Source organism: Pleurodeles waltl, chromosome 7, assembly GCF_031143425.1.
Source record: "Pleurodeles waltl isolate 20211129_DDA chromosome 7, aPleWal1.hap1.20221129, whole genome shotgun sequence".
Classification (NCBI taxonomy): Eukaryota; Metazoa; Chordata; class Amphibia; order Caudata; family Salamandridae; genus Pleurodeles; species Pleurodeles waltl.
In genome coordinates this window covers 91,139,598-91,157,175 of record NC_090446.1, presented here as the reverse complement: position 1 = coordinate 91,157,175, position 17,578 = coordinate 91,139,598, and the positions used below count along the sequence as shown (strand labels likewise).

At 43.7% G+C, this 17,578-nt stretch overlaps 1 protein-coding gene across 1 annotated transcript in view; it reads right to left on the bottom strand.

Moving 5' to 3' along the window:
* The window catches only part of LOC138303752 (cadherin-like protein 26), a 398,556-nt gene that overhangs the window by 62,692 nt on the left and 318,286 nt on the right, over window positions 1-17,578 (bottom strand). The window contains exon 13 of the mRNA XM_069243135.1: window positions 8,737-8,852. Within this exon, the coding sequence (XP_069099236.1) occupies window positions 8,737-8,852 (116 nt within the window). The remainder of the gene's footprint in view (window positions 1-8,736; window positions 8,853-17,578) is intronic.

Below are 17,578 nucleotides of genomic sequence, written 5' to 3'. Positions count from 1 at the left end.
AGCTAGAGGCCAAAATCTACAGGTAGTCACTTTGCTAAAAACAGCTCTGTTTTCTGTGATATGTCCACGTTGTGTTTTGGGGCATATCTTGTCGCGGGCGCTAGGCCTACCCACGCAAGTGAGGTATCATTTTTATCGGGAGACGTGGGGGAACGCTGGGTGGAAGGAAATTTGTGGCTCCTCTCAGATTCCAGAACTTTCTGCAACAGAAATGTGAGGAACATGTGTTTTTTTAGCCAATTTTTTAGGTTTGCAAAGGATTCTGGGTAACAGAACCAGGTCCGAGCCCCGCCAGTCACCCCACCTTGGATTCCCCTAGGTCTCTAGTTTTCAGAAATGTACAGGTTTGGTAGGTTTCCCTAGGTGGCGGCTGAGCTAGAGGCCAAAATCTACAGGTAGTCACTTTGCTAAAAACAGCTCTGTTTTCTGTGATATGTCCACGTTGTGTTTTGGGGCATATCCTGTCGCGGGCGCTAGGCCTACCCACGCAAGTGAGGTATCATTTTTATCGGGAGACGTGGGGGAACGCTGGGTGGAAGGAAATTTGTGGCTCCTCTCAGATTCCAGAACTTTCTGCCACAGAAATGTGAGGAACATGTGTTTTTTTAGCCAATTTTTTAGGTTTGCAAAGGATTCTGGGTAACAGAACCAGGTCCGAGCCCCGCCAGTCACCCCACCTTGGATTCCCCTAGGTCTCTAGTTTTCAGAAATGTACAGGTTTGGTAGGTTTCCCTAGGTGGCGGCTGAGCTAGAGGCCAAAATCTACAGGTAGTCACTTTGCTAAAAACAGCTCTGTTTTCTGTGATATGTCCACGTTGTGTTTTGGGGCATATCCTGTCGCGGGCGCTAGGCCTACCCACGCAAGTGAGGTATCATTTTTATCGGGAGACGTGGGGGAACGCTGGGTGGAAGGAAATTTGTGGCTCCTCTCAGATTCCAGAACTTTCTGCCACAGAAATGTGAGGAACATGTGTTTTTTTAGCCAATTTTTTAGGTTTGCAAAGGATTCTGGGTAACAGAACCAGGTCCGAGCCCCGCCAGTCACCCCTCCTTGGATTCCCCTAGGTCTCTAGTTTTCAGGAATGTACAGGTTTGGTAGGTTTCCCTAGGTGGCGGCTGAGCTAGAGGCCAAAATCTACAGGTAGTCACTTTGCTAAAAACAGCTCTGTTTTCTGTGATATGTCCACGTTGTGTTTTGGGGCATATCCTGTCGCGGGCGCTAGGCCTACCCACACAAGTGAGGTATTGTTTTTATCGGGAGACGTGGGGGAACGCTGGGTGGAAGGAAATTTGTGGCTCCTCTCAGATTCCAGAACTTTCTGCCACAGAAATGTGTGGAACATGTGTTTTTTTAGCTAAATTTTGAGGTTTGCAAAGGATTCTGGGTAACAGAACCTGGTCCGAGCTACACAAGTCACCCCTCCTTGGATTCCCCTAGGTCTCTAGTTTTCAGAAATGCACAGGTTTGGTAGGTTTCCCTAGGTGGCGGCTGAGCTAGAGGCCAAAATCTACAGGTAGTCACTTTGCTAAAAACAGCTCTGTTTTCTGTGATGTGTCCACGTTGTGTTTTGGGGCATATCCTGTCGCGGGCGCTAGGCCTACCCACACAAGTGAGGTACCATTTTTATCGGGAGACTTGGGGGAACATAGATTAGCAAAACAAGTACTATTGCCCCTTGTCTTTCTCTACATTTTTTCCTTCCAAATATAGGAGTGTGTGTAAAAAAGACATCTATTTGAGAAATTCCCTGTAATTCACGTGCTACTATGGTCACCCCGGAATTCAGAGATGTGCAAATAACCACTGCTCCTCAACACCTTATCTTGTGCCCTTTTTGGAAATGCAAAGGTTTTCTTGATAGCAATTTTTTACTCCTTATATTTCAGCAAATGAATTGCTGTATACCCGGTATAGAATGAAAACGCACTGCAGGGTGCAGCTCATTTATTGGCTCTGGGTTCCTCGGGTTCTTGATGAACCTACAAACCCTATATATCCCCGCAACCAGAGGAGTCCAGCAGACGTAACGGTATATTGCTTTCGATAATCTGACATTGCAGGGAAAAGTTACAGAGTAAAACGTAGAGAAAAATTTATGTTTTTTTCACCTCAATTTCAATATTTTTCTTTTTCAGCTGTTATTTTCTGTAGGAAACCCTTGTAGGATCTACACAAATGACCCCTTGCTGAATTCAGAATTTTGTCTACTTTTCAGAAATGTTTAGGTTTCTGGGATCCAGCATTGGTTTCATGACCATTCCTGTCACTGACTGGAAGGAGGCTGAAAGCACAAAAAATTGCACAAATGGGGTATGCCCCAGTAAAATGCCACAATTGTGTTGAAAAATTGGGTTTTCTGATTCAAGTCTGCCTGTTCCTGAAAGCTGGGAAGCTGCTGAGTTTAGCACCACAAACCCTTTGTTGATGCCATTTTCAGGGGAAAAACCACAAGCCTCCTTCTGCAGCCACTTTTTCCAATTTTTTTGAAAAAAACGAAAATTTCACTGTATTTTGGCCAATTTCTTGGCCTCCTTCAGGGGAACCCACAAAGTCTGGGTACCTTTAGAATCCCTAGGATGTTGGAAAAAAAGGACGCAAATTTGGCTTGGTTAGCTTATGTGGACAAAAAGTTATGAGGGCCTAAGCGCGAACTGCCCCGAATAGGCAAAAAAAGGCCTGGCACAGGAGGGGGAAAAGGCCTGGCAGCGAAGGGGTTAAAACATTTTTAGAAGATGGATTTTAAAAAATCCATGGAGAAAGCAGTTCAAGCTGCTATACGTAAAAGAAAGAGAAGTAGCCCCTCTGAAGAAGATTATGGGCCTCATTTGGACCTCGGCGGTCTTTTTCAAAGACAGCTGAGGTACTGCCATGCTGAAGACTGCCAGTGCAAGCGGTTTTCCGCCCTGCGTGTCATGACTGCTGGCAGCCCTCTGCCCTTTTTCGGACGGAGAGCCGACCAGCAGCCATGCTGGCAGTCGGCGGTGAAGTGGAGGCTGCTCCACATCCACTGCCACGTCATCAGAACATCGCCCAGCGAATCACAACCCAGGATTCGGTGTGGCGGTGTTCTGGTGACGGGGAGCTGCCGGCAGAGCAGCACCCATCAATCCCGTTCCCTCCCAGAGGATCAACGGACCAGGTAAGGTGATCGTCCATTAAGGGAGGAGGGTGGGTGGGTGTTGTGTGTTGTTTGCGTGCATGGGGGTGTGCGTGTGAGTGTGTAGAGGGTGTCTGTGAGTGTGTGTATGCATGCAGGGGATGTGTTGTGTGTATGGGAAATGTGTGCGTATATGTCTGTGTGCATGTGTGCGTGTATGTCTGCGTGTATGTGTAGTATTTGTGTGAGTGTGCGTGTAGGGGGTGGGGAGGTGTGTGTCAATGTTTTGGGTGTCCTGCCACCTTTGTGGAGTGGTAGGGGGTCGTGGGTTTGGAGGAGGACTCTGGGGAGGGAGAGGGGGAAGACCCATATCAGTGCCAGGGAACGAATTCCTTGGCACTGATAGTGCCTACTGCCATGGATTTCGTGGCAGTACAGAACCCCATGAAATCCATGTCGGTATACGGGGTCATGATACCGCCGGCGGTCTAGTGATGGCCGCCGGGCTGGAGACCAAAGTCTCCAGCCCAGCGGTCATTACCACCGTTGCGGTCGGAGTGTACAAGTGGCTGTTTGGCATGGCGGTAACCACCATGCTTGTAAATTCATTTTTTTTCAACTGCCCTGTTTGCGGTATTACCGCCACTTCTACACCGACCGCCAGGGTTGTAATGAGGGCCTATGTCTCAATTTCTGAAGAGGTATCTATCAGCATCCCTAAAAGAGGGCGGTTAGGCCCCACAGACGACAAGGCATCTTGAAAGACCCCATGACGCTGGGTCAAGGACAACACAGAATAATACTCAGTTATCAAGGCATGATAGCCTAAGCGATACAAGAGAACAAGGTAGCCATAGCGCTACAAAAGACATTGGTGTCCAATGCGGCACAAGAGACCAAGGTGTCTTCCGCGGAACAATAGACAACCAAGACGCACTAAACATGGATATATTCAATGCCACCGATGATAAGGACCTTGATGAATTTGTTTTTGACACAGAAGAGGACCCAGATGCTCTGGCAGCCAAGATGATGACTTACCTGGTACTTCTTATAATAGACCAGTTAAAGACCCCTTGGGTAATGAGATGTATTCACCAGATTCGAATAAACATCCTCGAGCTCAGAATGTTGGCCACTTACAAATGTGGCAACATTTATTAAACAATGGGTGAGAAGACCGCTTGAGCGACACCAAAGAAAACTGATGAGGGCAGAAATCCCAAGACAAAATATTGAGGTTAAAGCATGTCAGACAGCAAATCTGGATCCGGAACTAATAACGTTCTTATTTAGATCTGGGAAGGATCCACAGAAAGGTCTAGAACGATGTTTAAAAGTATGCCAATACTGCCTATTAGATGTAATGGGGCCTTTGGCTAGGGTATTAGACATGGATAAGGACGCACACATGAATGATTCAGAAATAGATTTAGAGCTCTTCAGAGGATGGAGCCAGAGGGCAATTTGTATGCTAGGGAATGCCAACGCAGCCTTCATAATGGAGAGAAAGAAAGCAATCCTTATGAGGAAGTTAGCTGATCTAGCCAATAAAGAGGTTAAAGGAGAACTTGGAGGCCTACTGTTTGATCAAGATTTTATTAAATCACTAAGCAAATATATTTCCACATTCACCACTCTGAGTAAAGCACAGTACAATTTGAGACACGTTTTTGGGTCACGTGTTTTTGGAAGGGCTGACTGGAGGGGACCGGCTGCGAGCCAATTTGTCAGCAGGTCCCATTTCTCTTCCCAAAATCAGCAGTACTCTCAAGACTTCAGGAGCTATGGTAGAGGCTCACAGACCCCAACAGGCTTTTACCCACATGAATCAACTCCCGAAGGTAGGTGGAACAGTTGGTTTGGGTTCTTCCCCAATAAAGGTAGGGGGAAGGTTGAAAAAGTTTATTCACAGATGGGAAGATATAACAAACGATCACTGGGTTCCAAAAACTGTAACAGGTTTCAGTATAGATTTCTTGGAAATACACTCCCAAATATCTCAACCCATAGAAATTGTTTTCGACACAGAAAGAATGATGCTATTAGATGTGGAGGTTTCACAAATGCCACTAAGAGGGGCAATAATAAGGGTGGAAGGCTCACAATGGATTTGTAAATGCAATCTTTTTAGTGAAAATGAAAGAGAAGGGATGGCGCCCACTTATAAATCGATGAGAACTAAACAAATATCTGGTTTACAATTATTTCAAAATGAAAGGGCTACATATGCTACGAGATGTTTTACAGGAAGGGGACTGGCTGGTGAAACTAGATCTTAAGGACGCTTATTTCATGATACCTATCGCAGAGAGTTCCCAGAGATATCTCTGATTCAGTTGGAGGGGAGTGTTTTATCTGATATGATGTCTTCCCTTTGGTCTTTTCTCTGCTCCGTGGTGTTTTCACCAAGGTGTTAAGGCCAGTAGTGGCCTTTTTAAGAAAAAGAGGAATTCGATTAATAATATACTTAGATGACATTCTGATGATGAGTCAGGTGAAATCAGATGTATTAAACCATTTACACTTAACAAGGGAACTCCTGAAGAACCTAGGTTTCATTATCAATATGGGGAAATCAATTCTATATCCAAGTCAATCTCTGGAGTTTCTGGGGTTTCTGGTAGATACACTACAAGCTCAACTTTTACTTCCACAGAAAAAGATAACCAAGACAAAGAAGGAGGTGAGACACATTTTAGATTGATTGTGACTATCAGAGATTTAGCAAGGATCACTGGTCTGCTTTCATCCTCAATTCAGGCTATTTCACCAGGTCTCCCACATTACAGAGATTGAAGACAGTTGGTTTATATAAAGAACTCTGGTATGCAGGTCTAATAAACTTGTCCCCAGAGGCTCGTTCGGTTTTGGAATGGTGGCTGAACAACTTAGAGTGTTAGAATGGGAAGGACATTTTGGAAATGTGCCAGAGTTTATCTTAGAGACAGATGACAGTTCTTCAGGTTCGGGTGCCCGCTTGAAGGATTTAGAAACAGGTGACCGTTGGTCAAGTTCGGAGAGTTATTTGCACATAAACTGTTTGGAGCTATTAGCAGGGTTGAACGGTTTAAGGAGCTTCAAAGCTCAGTTGACCAACAACGTAGTCCTAATTCGCAAGTACAACATGTCAGCAGTGTCCTATATCAATTGAATGTGGGGGTTCAAGTTCAAAAGGTTCAGCGGTTCTAGCAAAAGAAATCTGGTATTTTTGCTGGGAACACAGGATTGTATTGTCAGCAGCTCTTATCCCAGGGAAGTTGAATCTGAGAGCAGATTGGAATTCTCTCTACCTCAGGGACTACAGTGATTGGAAATTAAATCCAGTAATATTCAGGAAAATCCAGAAACTTTGGGGTTCAATAGATTTAGATCTTTTTGTGAGCAGGCTCACGCATCAGGTACCCAGGTTTTTCAGTTGGAGCCCAGATCCACTAGCTATGGCAGTAGTTGCGTTTGTGCAGGACAGGAAATCAGAGAAGAGTTGTGCTTTCCCACTGTTCGCAATGATCCAGAGGGTAATATGGAAAGTTTGTGAAGAGAGATGCAAAATAGTTCTAGTAACCCCCTTCTGGAACTCACAGATTTGGTTCCCAGGACTGCTAGAGCATTGCAGGAACCACGTCACATTCCAGCATATCTAGGTTTGCTGATAGGCCCAGGAGGAGAGGAACATCGCTGGTCATAAAGGGAAAGCTGGACCTTCTTGTTTGGAAAATTTCAGGAGCTCAACAGGACTCTTGGGTCTTTCGGGAAAGGCTAGAGACTTACTGGATGAGCTAGGGGGCACCAGGACCTAGGACAAGATATAAGGGAGATTGTTATAGATGGTATAGCTGGTGCATAGAAAAGAGTCTGGATCTTGTGGAGGCGCCTATAACTGATTTAGCAAACTATTTAGCAGAACTTTTTCAGTCAGGCTTATCCTACAGGACAAATAATTGTCATAGATCAGGTATTTCAGCTGGACACGACTTTTTAGGCGACAGAACAATTGGGAATGACCTTCTAATTTGCAGAATGATGAAAGGTATCAGAATAAAAAGACCTCCCAGATCTTGTTACACTTCTCTTTGGGTTGTTAATGTAGTCTTTGAACTCTTTGACTCATGGCCATATAATTGTTATCTTTCCTTAAGACAGATATAAGGCGATGCGTCTCTGCTTGATTTCATTTAGAAGGGTTTCTGATGTAAAAGTTTTGGAACTTTGTAACAGGTTTTATTGTTTAGATGGTGTACATTTTGACATATGGAAAAGAACAAAGAATATGTCCAATTGTGTTTTTTACCCCTTATTTAAGGATTGCCCAAAACTATGTGTGGTAAGCTGTATTAAAGTGTAGGAACAAGAGATGTGTAGACATCACTGAGAAGAACAACTTTTGATATCCTATGTTAAACCACATAAATCAGAATCTAAGACCACTATAGCCGGTTAGATTAAAGCAATCATGAATGAGGCAGGCGTAGACCTGTCGCATTTTGGTGCCCATTTGGCAAGGGGTGCTATGGCCAATAAAGTATTGTGGGCTGCTGGTACTCTTTCTGAGATTTTAAAAGCCGCAGACTGGTCTAATGCTAATACCTTTGTCAGTTTTTATCTAAAACCAGTTAAGCATGTAAGTTGCTTAATTGTTGATAGCTTTAAATATGCATAATGATAGCCTCCGGTCTTATAATGAAATGGAGATTCTCCAATTAGCATGACAAGACAATCTTGATTTCATTAAAGGCAATGGAGGCTATCAATATCCTATGCACCTCACGCTGTTTATGTTATATCATGTATCAGGTGGGGTGTGGTAGTGATTTGAAAAAAATATGTGTTTTTTTGGTTTTGGAGAGTCAGATTTTATCTGAAAATTGTTCTCAATCTTATTTTTTATTTGTAGGAAACATCTCCTAATTGGGGGATGAATACAATCTCAAGTTCCATGCGGTATCATGAACACATTGTATTCCTATGTCGCAGCCTGAAAGAGGAAGACGGTTGTTGCTATGGTGAGATATGTTGAAGCAAGATTCCAAAATGGAATATGTTCACTTTATTCTTTAAAGGGCTGCATGTTGGGGCAGCAACAAAGGACTTATGAATAATGATAGCCTCTGTGTCCTTAATGAAAACAAGATTCTCTCATCATATTAATTGGAGAATCTCTATTCTCTGTCTAGTCCTGAGACATTCCGTACCCCACATGGCTTTAAGTGCTACTCCAAAGTTTAGCATCTTTAATGCTCCAGTCTTTGGTTGTGGACTTGCAGCTGCTTGTCAAAGCTGTTTAAAACACAGGTGCTTATTTAGAAGCCTCGTACACCACTGATGCATCACTGTTTATTTGGGAAAAAAGTGACAAACCGGCAGAGTAAGGGGCTTGTAAATAAACCCCACAGTGCTTAATTTGGCTCCGGCACTTATTGTCAACACGGGCACTTGTGACAGTCTGCCACAAAAGGGCACTGTCTGGCTAATTTAGAGATGACCACAACAACAGGCAATTATTAACTCAATATACATTAAATTGACAAGCACTTTTTGAAGAGCCTAAGCTCAGTATTGCCATGCCAATATTATTCATGTATGTTGTTGATAGGTATTCGACCCCCACACCACCATTGTCTATGTCTGACAGGTTTACCTCACAATCCTTATTGCCGCCTTCTTCGTTGTAGACCACCATGGTGTTCAGGGGCTCCTGGTCAAACGGCACCATGACCTTTGCAGTGTCTATTTTACACAGCAGCAAGCAGCCCACTGAAAAGAAACACAAGGAATATTTGTTAACCTGCACTCCTTTGAGGATCTATAGTTCTAAAATAAGTAATCATGATGAACAAAAATGCAACCTCTTAACAGGGTCTTGCCTAACTCCTCTGCCTCTCAATAATAGATTTGTGGGTTGAGATGTCAAATGTAAGTCTCTTAGACCTTATTTCAATTTTGGCAGAAGGATTACTCCATCATAAACATAAGGGATATTCCGTCCGCCATATTATGATCCCATAACATCCTGTGGAGATCGTAATATGGTGACTGAGATATTCATCACGTTTGTGAGGGAGTAATCCCTCCACCAAGATCTAAATCAGGCCTTTAGTCTTTTGCTTGTGCAAGTGTTTTCAGATTACAGTACATCCGTTAGGCAAATCTTTCCATCCTATTGGGTAATACATTTCAGCTGCTTCTTTGGAATATTCATTTGAAGGTGTAGAAACATTGCAGCATTTCTTCTTCTGCCCCATATTTAATGAAGAACGGATTTAACTATGATATTTGTGTTTGTATTATGTGAAGTTAAAAATATTAAAGAGAACGAAAAGTGGGACAGTCTGATCAAATTGAAGAACAATCTTTTTTTAGCCCCCGATGAAAGCTATGCATTGTTCTTCAGTGGTAGTGGGTTGGAATCCATCAGATGTGTCATTATTTAAGGTTCATGTTCGATAGGGCATTATGATCCTCATTATGAGACTGGCAGCAAATGCCTCCTACCGCCACGGCGATGGCTACCGACCGTCCATGCCATTATGACCATAGACAGAAAACCTCCAGAAGGCTGGTGGAATTCCATCTACGGTCATGGCGGCGGACGGCGGTAAGGTGGCACTGCTGCCAGCAGCAACGCCACACCAGAAAAACACCACACCAGAAAAACCACACCTACCGTATCATGTTCCATGATACGGCCTGGCGATGTTTTGTTGGCGGACGCTGCTGCTGGCTGCAGCGCTGCGTCGCTTCTCCTGCCGGAGGAACCCCTGCATGCAGGTAAGTCGGGAGCTCCGACAGGAGAGGGGGTTAGGGGGTGTTGTGTGCGTGTGTGGGTGTGTTTGTGAATGCATGCATGCTTGTGTAATGCTTGTGTGCATGAGTGGGTGTGAGTGTACGTGCATGTTGTGTCGTGAGATTGCGTGTGTGCTTGGATGTATGTTTGTGGGTGTTGCTGTGAGTGTGTATGAATGTATGAATGCGTGGGTGAATGTGTGTATGCGTGTGTGTATGGGTGTGTATGTATGTGCGTGTATGTGTAAATGTGTGGGCGGTCGGGAGATGGAGGGGGGAGGACTCTGGGGAGGGGAAGGAGGGCGGGGGAGACCCCTATCAGTGCCAGGGAAGGGATTCCCTGGCACTGATAGTGCCTACAGCCATAGTTTCAGTGGCAGTACAGAAACCACGGAAACCATGGCGGTGGACGGGGTCAAAATGGCGTGGGCGGCCTAGTGACGGCCGTCGAGCTGGAGACTGTAGTCTCTAGCCGGCGGTCATTACCGCCGTGGCAGTTGGTGCAGTACATTGGCAGTTTGGCTTTGGCCAAACCTCCAATGTCATAATAGTGGAGGTAGGTACCGCCAGCCTGTTTTTCTACTCGAGCAGCAGCCTTCTGGACTTGAATGGTCTCCACTACCTTGGGAAAATCTCGCCAGAAGTCCTCCTAGTGACTGAAAATCGCGCTAAGGGATGCCAAATCTCAGTCACACTCGCCACCTTACTATTTTGGAGCTGTATGCAAGAAACAATTCAGCCACATGGCGATAGATGACATTTTATCAGAACTCCCTGTTACAAGCGTAATGCGGAGTCGACAAAATTCCACCAATTCCGCCAGGGGAACAGAATATATTTGCCCTCCCCTAGTCATCTCTCACAGTTTCATACATCTTAGTCATGCTTCTTACATTATCTGAACTCACTTACAAATATTAATTTTAGACATTGTTTGGAAAGGCAACAGGCATTATCAACTCACATATTTTTGGTCTTTGATTCTTTGTAGTGGATCAAGTGAATTATTCCGAAATTATGATGTGTCATAATTGTTTTTTATTTATGATTGTGTGTGATTTTCAGGAAATGTGTCTACTTATTTTTGAACCTCTGTAGCTATGTGGAAATTATTTTCCATGTATTTTAGATTTGAAATTCAGACACGCTGCAGAAATTTGTATAATCTGTGAAGCCAATTAAAACCAGCATTTGACCTGAGTTTCTCTGTCGTGCAAAAAGAAAACAACATAAAATACCATAGGCTACAGTAAGAAGATGGTGAATTGACACTATCAGTTTTGGAGTAGAAGGGGTTGTGCAATAATACAAAAGCAGATCCTCTAAACAGCAGCAATCTTGTAGATAAGGTTCTGTGACTGTGTTCCTGTTGTGTGTAGCAGAACTATAAAAAAAACTCACACACACATTCTACAATGTGTCCGGGGAAGTTATAATGCGACCTAAACCATAGGGCCTCATTTTCCAAGGCCTTTGCGTCACTGTTCCATCATTTTTTTTGATGCAACGGTGGCACAAGCAGTGTTTTACACTGTTCCACATCTACAACCTGACGCATTGGGCTCAATGCATCAGTTTGTAAAGCCTTGCGTCACATAATACCTGTGCCAGATATAATGTAGGCAAGGTAGATGTTCCCTCGGGAAAAGCCATGCTGAACTGATGCAGTGAAATTTACGACATTTCACTGCATCATCCTGCGACTTCACTGCATCAGAATTTTAACGCCTGCTCAGAGCAGACGTTAAACGGAGGCAGAGCTTTTCTCAATGGGGACCTCCTCTCATTGCTGGACTACCTTCATTTTTTTGACACTAGTCCAGCAATGCATCAGTTTAGCACCACAGATGCATCAGAAGTTCTGAGGCATCTATGAAAATATGTGCCATGGAGCTCTGTATTGTAAATGCAGTGCAGCCACAGGGCCATAGGGCAGCGCGAGAAATCTGATGCATCAGATCCGATGTATCAGATTCTTGTAAATGAGGTCCATAGTTTTCTAATGTGGATGTATATCAGCTGGTTGCTCATTGACATCAGAATGATGGATTTCCGAGCATTGTGAAAGCTCTTGGAGGCATGAAGACCAGAATGAAGGATTTCAGACCATCGTGAAGTCTCTTGGAGGCATGAAGACCGCCAGTAAACAGTTGGATGATGCTGTATATCCGGAACTCACATCCACAGATTAGTAGGTACCCAGAAAGTTCAGAGTTGACAGAAAGAAAAACCATGACAAAGGGATGAAAAATAACAAAAAATAACATGGAAAAATGAGATAAATGGGCAGGGAGAGTAGGGAGGTAGATTAAAGAGGCAGGAGGTTGAATGAAGACTTAGGGCCAGATGTATCATCACGGCCCTTTGCGAGTAGGAAATAGCGATTATTAAGAAATCGCTATTTCCGACTCGCAAAGTGCCATGTATCACATTTGCGAATCGGTAATAGCGATTTCTTAAAAATCGCAAATGCTATTACCGAATCGCAAATTGCGATACCGGCCCCATTCGCAGCTATGGGCCTGTTGGCCCATATCTGCGAATTTTTTGCATTCCAAAATTGCGATTTCTGAACCAGAAATCGCAATTTTGGAAATGCAAAACCCCAGGGTGCTTGGGGGCTCTGGCCCCCTCTGCTGCACCCCAAAAGTTTTGGGGGGACATGTAAGGTGCACACATGCCAAAAGGGCATGTGTGCTTTACATGTACAATTTAAAAATGCATTTTAAATGCATTTTTAAATTTTGCGCATGGTTACCACCAAGTTCAACTTGGTGGTAATTACCGATTCCTAAATGCCCAAATCGCATTTAGGAATTGCTTCATACATGTGCTAAGAAATCGCGAATAAGGAATCCTTATTTGCAATTTCTAATTTAGAAAGTCGCAATTTGTGACTCACTAAACAGGGTCTCAATTTTAAGGAATCTCTATTTTAGCGATTCATTAAAAAAATTGCGTTCAGAATGTATTTCATACATTCTGAAATGCATTTTGCATTCGCAAACGGGCATTCGCACCATTTGCGAATGCAAAATGCCTTCATACATCTGACCCTAGAAGCTTTTTTTATACGGCACTCTGACACTCAAAAGCATCGGCCGTGGGCTTCTGAGTAAAACTTTGGGCCCCAGCACTCATTCTTTTACAAATTAAGCACTGCAAACAGCCCAGGACCACTTAAAGGTTGTACTGAAACAAGAGGTTTACATCTCCCCAAACCCTTTTAAACAAGCAGAAAGTCAAGCCCAACCGCACAGCTGTCTCCTGCAAACCCACCCTCACTCCCGCACTGAGCATGCGTAAGATTCCTCTTCCTACAAAGTCTGGTCCAGAATTCCAGAATCACTTTCCAAATACTGTGGCAGACATTTTGGAATTCAGGAGGTACTGTGATGTGTTTGTGGTATTTCTGAGGAAACCAAAGTAAGTGCTGGCAGAATTGCAGTCTTCTGTAAAAAAAAAATATATATACATTTATTTTTTTTCCTCTGTGAAGTCTAACCACAAACTTGAATCTCCTCCAGCTCTGGGCATTATTCTTGTGAAAGCGAGCTGTGCTGGGAGGAGAAGATGGGCTGAGGTGCACATGAGTAATACGAGTGTGAGTTTCATTTTGAATAGTTTATACTGTTGGACTAATCCCTTTTAATGGTGAGGCGTTTTCGTAGCCTCTGGCTACTATAAACCACAGAACAAATCCATTAAGCTTTTTTAAAGTGGAGCGTGCATGAACAAGTAAATAACTGTCAAGTCAGGCAGACATGAAGCCTCTGTACAAAAACCACAATGCAAGTCACTTGATCCCAGTTTGTAACTCATACTGTGCCTCTGTGCATGGCTAGAGCCGTGCTGCTGGTAAAGCGGGCCGGCCTGGTATGAAGACCATCCAGGGTTAAATTGGATTTAATGTCGCCCCATAGCCCACTGTCGAGGGCTTTAGTGGTTGATAAAGGCCCAGCATCTGAGTTATATTCCCGCTTACGCCTATAACAAGGGAGAGCGTGCCTAACAACTGGTTACCCTGAGGCAGAAAGGCTGTGATCAGGTCTTAATTTGAGCTGGTGGTTGCCGGTGGGGAGCACCGGCACATATTTTTGGAGATCAGCACTGATTTTTCTGCATCATTTATTTACCAAGCGCAAGAGAGAGAAATTACACAGATCGGAAAGACTGAGGAAAAGAGAGACAGCAAAACGGTCACAAAAGGAGAAAGCAGGAACCTGCAGGAATGGCATAAAGGAGCAGGGAGTGTCTGGTAGTGGATTAAAGATGTATGAGGTGGTTTTAAAGGACCAGCCGGGGCCGGCCTCGTCTTAGATAGTGCCTCAGGCAAAACTAAATATGACGCCCCTCCTGATCCTCTCCCATCCTCTTCCCACTTATCCCCTCCCATTGGTGATCCTGGTGGAGACCCTTTTGTGCTCACTGGTCTTATGCTATGGCCATGGCTGAATAACTCAGACCAATGAACAGCCTTTTAACACACGGTTGCCACTTGTCTCCTCACTTTAATCACCTATTCAGTCGCTAAACCGGAGGTGAGAGTCCGCTGGAGGGGGCAATGAAGAAGGAAGGGGCGAAAGATAATTAGAGGGAGGATAACGTATACATCCTGCACTCCAGAGGTAATGAAATGAATGGCAGCCTGGAATGAAAGCGCTATCCTAAGCAGCTCAGAAGGTGAGCTAAGTGCGCGTCCCTCTAACTGTAGGCGCCCCGGGCCTGGCACCAGCTCGCCCATCCCAAAAGTCAGCCCAGTGAACAGCCTTGGTATTCTGTGCACCGATGTTCAATTGCACAGGCCGTGGGCTTCGGAACAGAGTTCAGGGCACAAGCAATCTTTATTTCACAAACTAAGCACTGACTATAATGTTTTAGACCATCCCACCCACAGAGAATAGAATGCTCTGAATTAAAAAGGGAGAAAAAGAAAGACACATATCAGTATCGGGCTCCGTGAGGCTTTGTTCACAGCTGTTGCTGTGAACAAAGCGAACATTGGAATGTTGGCGCTGCAGGCTTTTACCGGCCAGTAAAAGCCCGCAGCACTCCATTGTTTTCGATGGAGCTGCCAACTTTGAATGTTCTAATACATCTTAGAACACTGGAATGTTAGAGCTCAATTGAAGACAGTGAAGAGGCTCAAGGGTAGTATAGGCCTTCTGCTCCAACATTACAATGTTTGTCGTTCTATTTTTCCCAATTTAGAGTATTCCATCCTCAGTGGGTGGAATGTTGTAATAGTCTTATAGCCCTTCTGCCTCAAGCTATAATGATTATTAAAGGCCTTCTCCCTAGTCATGTTCGTGACCTTGAACAACTGGTATATCCCTCGGCAGCAGGTTATAAGGCTATAACAAATTGCAGAATGCTTAATTCCAACTATACCAAGATTACCTCTACTCTGAGGGATTTTCCACTATATGGCCAACACACAATACTCTTACAATGTGGAAATACCTCTGATAATAATGCTCATCAGATAATAAACATCCAGCCTTTAGATCACGCATTTCAAGCTACTGGCAACATTTCCATTATCAGGTAAGTATTTATAGTTCAGACATTTAATAACAGGTATAAAAATACGAGGTGTTGAAAAATGTGTGCATTGCAGAGGCAACACAATAATGCTCTAAGAAAATGACTGCTCTGACATTGCCTGGGTGATTGGTAGTCACTCCACAGGCCACATTAGTTGGTATTAATTTAGGCACTTTTGAAGACCAATCAATTGTCGATCTTATTTGGTGTGGGACTCAGGTGTGTAGCTTCAGGGGGTGCATTAGGGATTCATTCTTGAGTCCCTAAGTCAGAGTTGCTAACTCTGTGCTATCGTTTCTCATAGGAAGCCAACAATAAAAGCCAAAACTGTGATCTTTGATGTAAAAGAGAGAGAGGGACACAAAAAGAGAGAGAAAGAGAGAGAGAGAGAGAGAGAGAGAGAGATACCCATTTGGTGGCTGTATTTTCCAAATCCATATAAACTGGAATTAATACCAGCTTCCCTGTTTGGCCAAATCGTGGGATCTTACATGCAAAGTTTATTTCACTGAGCCTTTATTTCTTTACAATCACACATGAGCGCACTTTTAAATACTTGAGTTTGAGATGTATGCTGTTCAAGCATCTCTTACTTTTAATTAAATAGATTAGAATGTTGCTCCATCTACAATAGGAATCTAGGCCACGTTTACACGACTACTGCCTTGCCTCTTAGTTAATTCATGGTATTGTGATGGGTGGGGGAGGAGCCATGAATGTTTCTCAAAACTCTCACTGTCTGTTTATGCAGCGATACAATCTGATGCTCTAAGATGAAACACTTCTGCATGTTAAAGAAATACACTTATATGAATGTTTAAGAGATTGTATCATATTTTTACATTATGTTTGTTGTACGATAAACATGGCGAATGTTTTTATGGCTCGGCTCGTGCATGGACTCCTAGAGCCAAGCCAGACCCAAGTTTTGCCTCTGGCTCGGCCTATCAATTTCCCTACATGACTGCACACACTCCTCTATTTGTGACTTGGGCTGAGCACCCTCCACAAATGCATACTTGGTATGGTAGTTGGGTCTGGGGGGGCCTCAGTCATGTCTGCTGTGTCGGGTTTTTCTCTTTGATTTCACTTTTAACTATGAGGTTTGAACTTGTTCATTTTTTGGAATGGGATCTTAAATATATATAGCGACCACTTTACCAAAAAGAAGTAGTATACTTGCACCATAGAAGTACTGATTGACAGGGTGCAAATTTACTACTTTTTGGAATTCACAAGCATTGGCAGTAGTAGGATTGGAAAGCTGCCCAGCCTCAAGTTCTATACTTACTACTAGAAATCAGACCCCCAAAAGTTGATCTAAACAGTGGCAATCTCTCAGAAAAACGTTCAACCCCATTGTTTTTCACCCACTGTGCCACTCTAGACAGAGGCCCACCTCATGCAAACAAGTACTGGCCCTGTTCTTCAAAGAAATACTCCATCCCAAACCTTGGTTATCTCACCCATCCACCTTGCAGTCCACTGCCTTTTAGTTGGGAAATTAAGATTCACACCCTCGAATCTCCCTGACTGAGCCGCACCACTGATGGGACTTCCCTTCTTTTCTGGTTCTTTTTTGTTATTTGATGGATATTACTGTTGGTTATATTAAGACAGCTGAGGGACTTTTCACACTGGGAGGTATTTTACTTTCTATAATGATACTGGAGTGTACTTTACTTAAATTTCTGTAATAAAAACCTACATGCCTACCAATGATGGCATTCCATAATACAATATTGATAATGTGTGGTCAAGAAGAAACCAAGGGCCAAATGTACGTAAGTTTGGGTTTGCGATTCGCAAATTGTGTGTCTGAGCGACTCGCAATTTGTGAGTCGCAAACCCAGATGCAGGATGGTGTCCCTGACACCATCTGCGATTCGGAAGGGGGTCGCAAAGACCCACCTCATTAATCTTAATGAGGTGGGTCGCAATTTGCGACCCCCTTCCAATTCGCAGCACTCACAGGGTTGGTGGCATGCTGGAGACAGCAGACCACCATGTCTGTGACTGTTTTTTAATAAAGCAGTTTTTTTTGCAGCCAGTTTTCCTTAAAGGAAAACGAGTTGCAATAGACACGAAAAAATTTAACGTTTTTCTTTCATTTTTTCAGAGCAGGCAGTGGGCCATAGGAAATGTTTTTA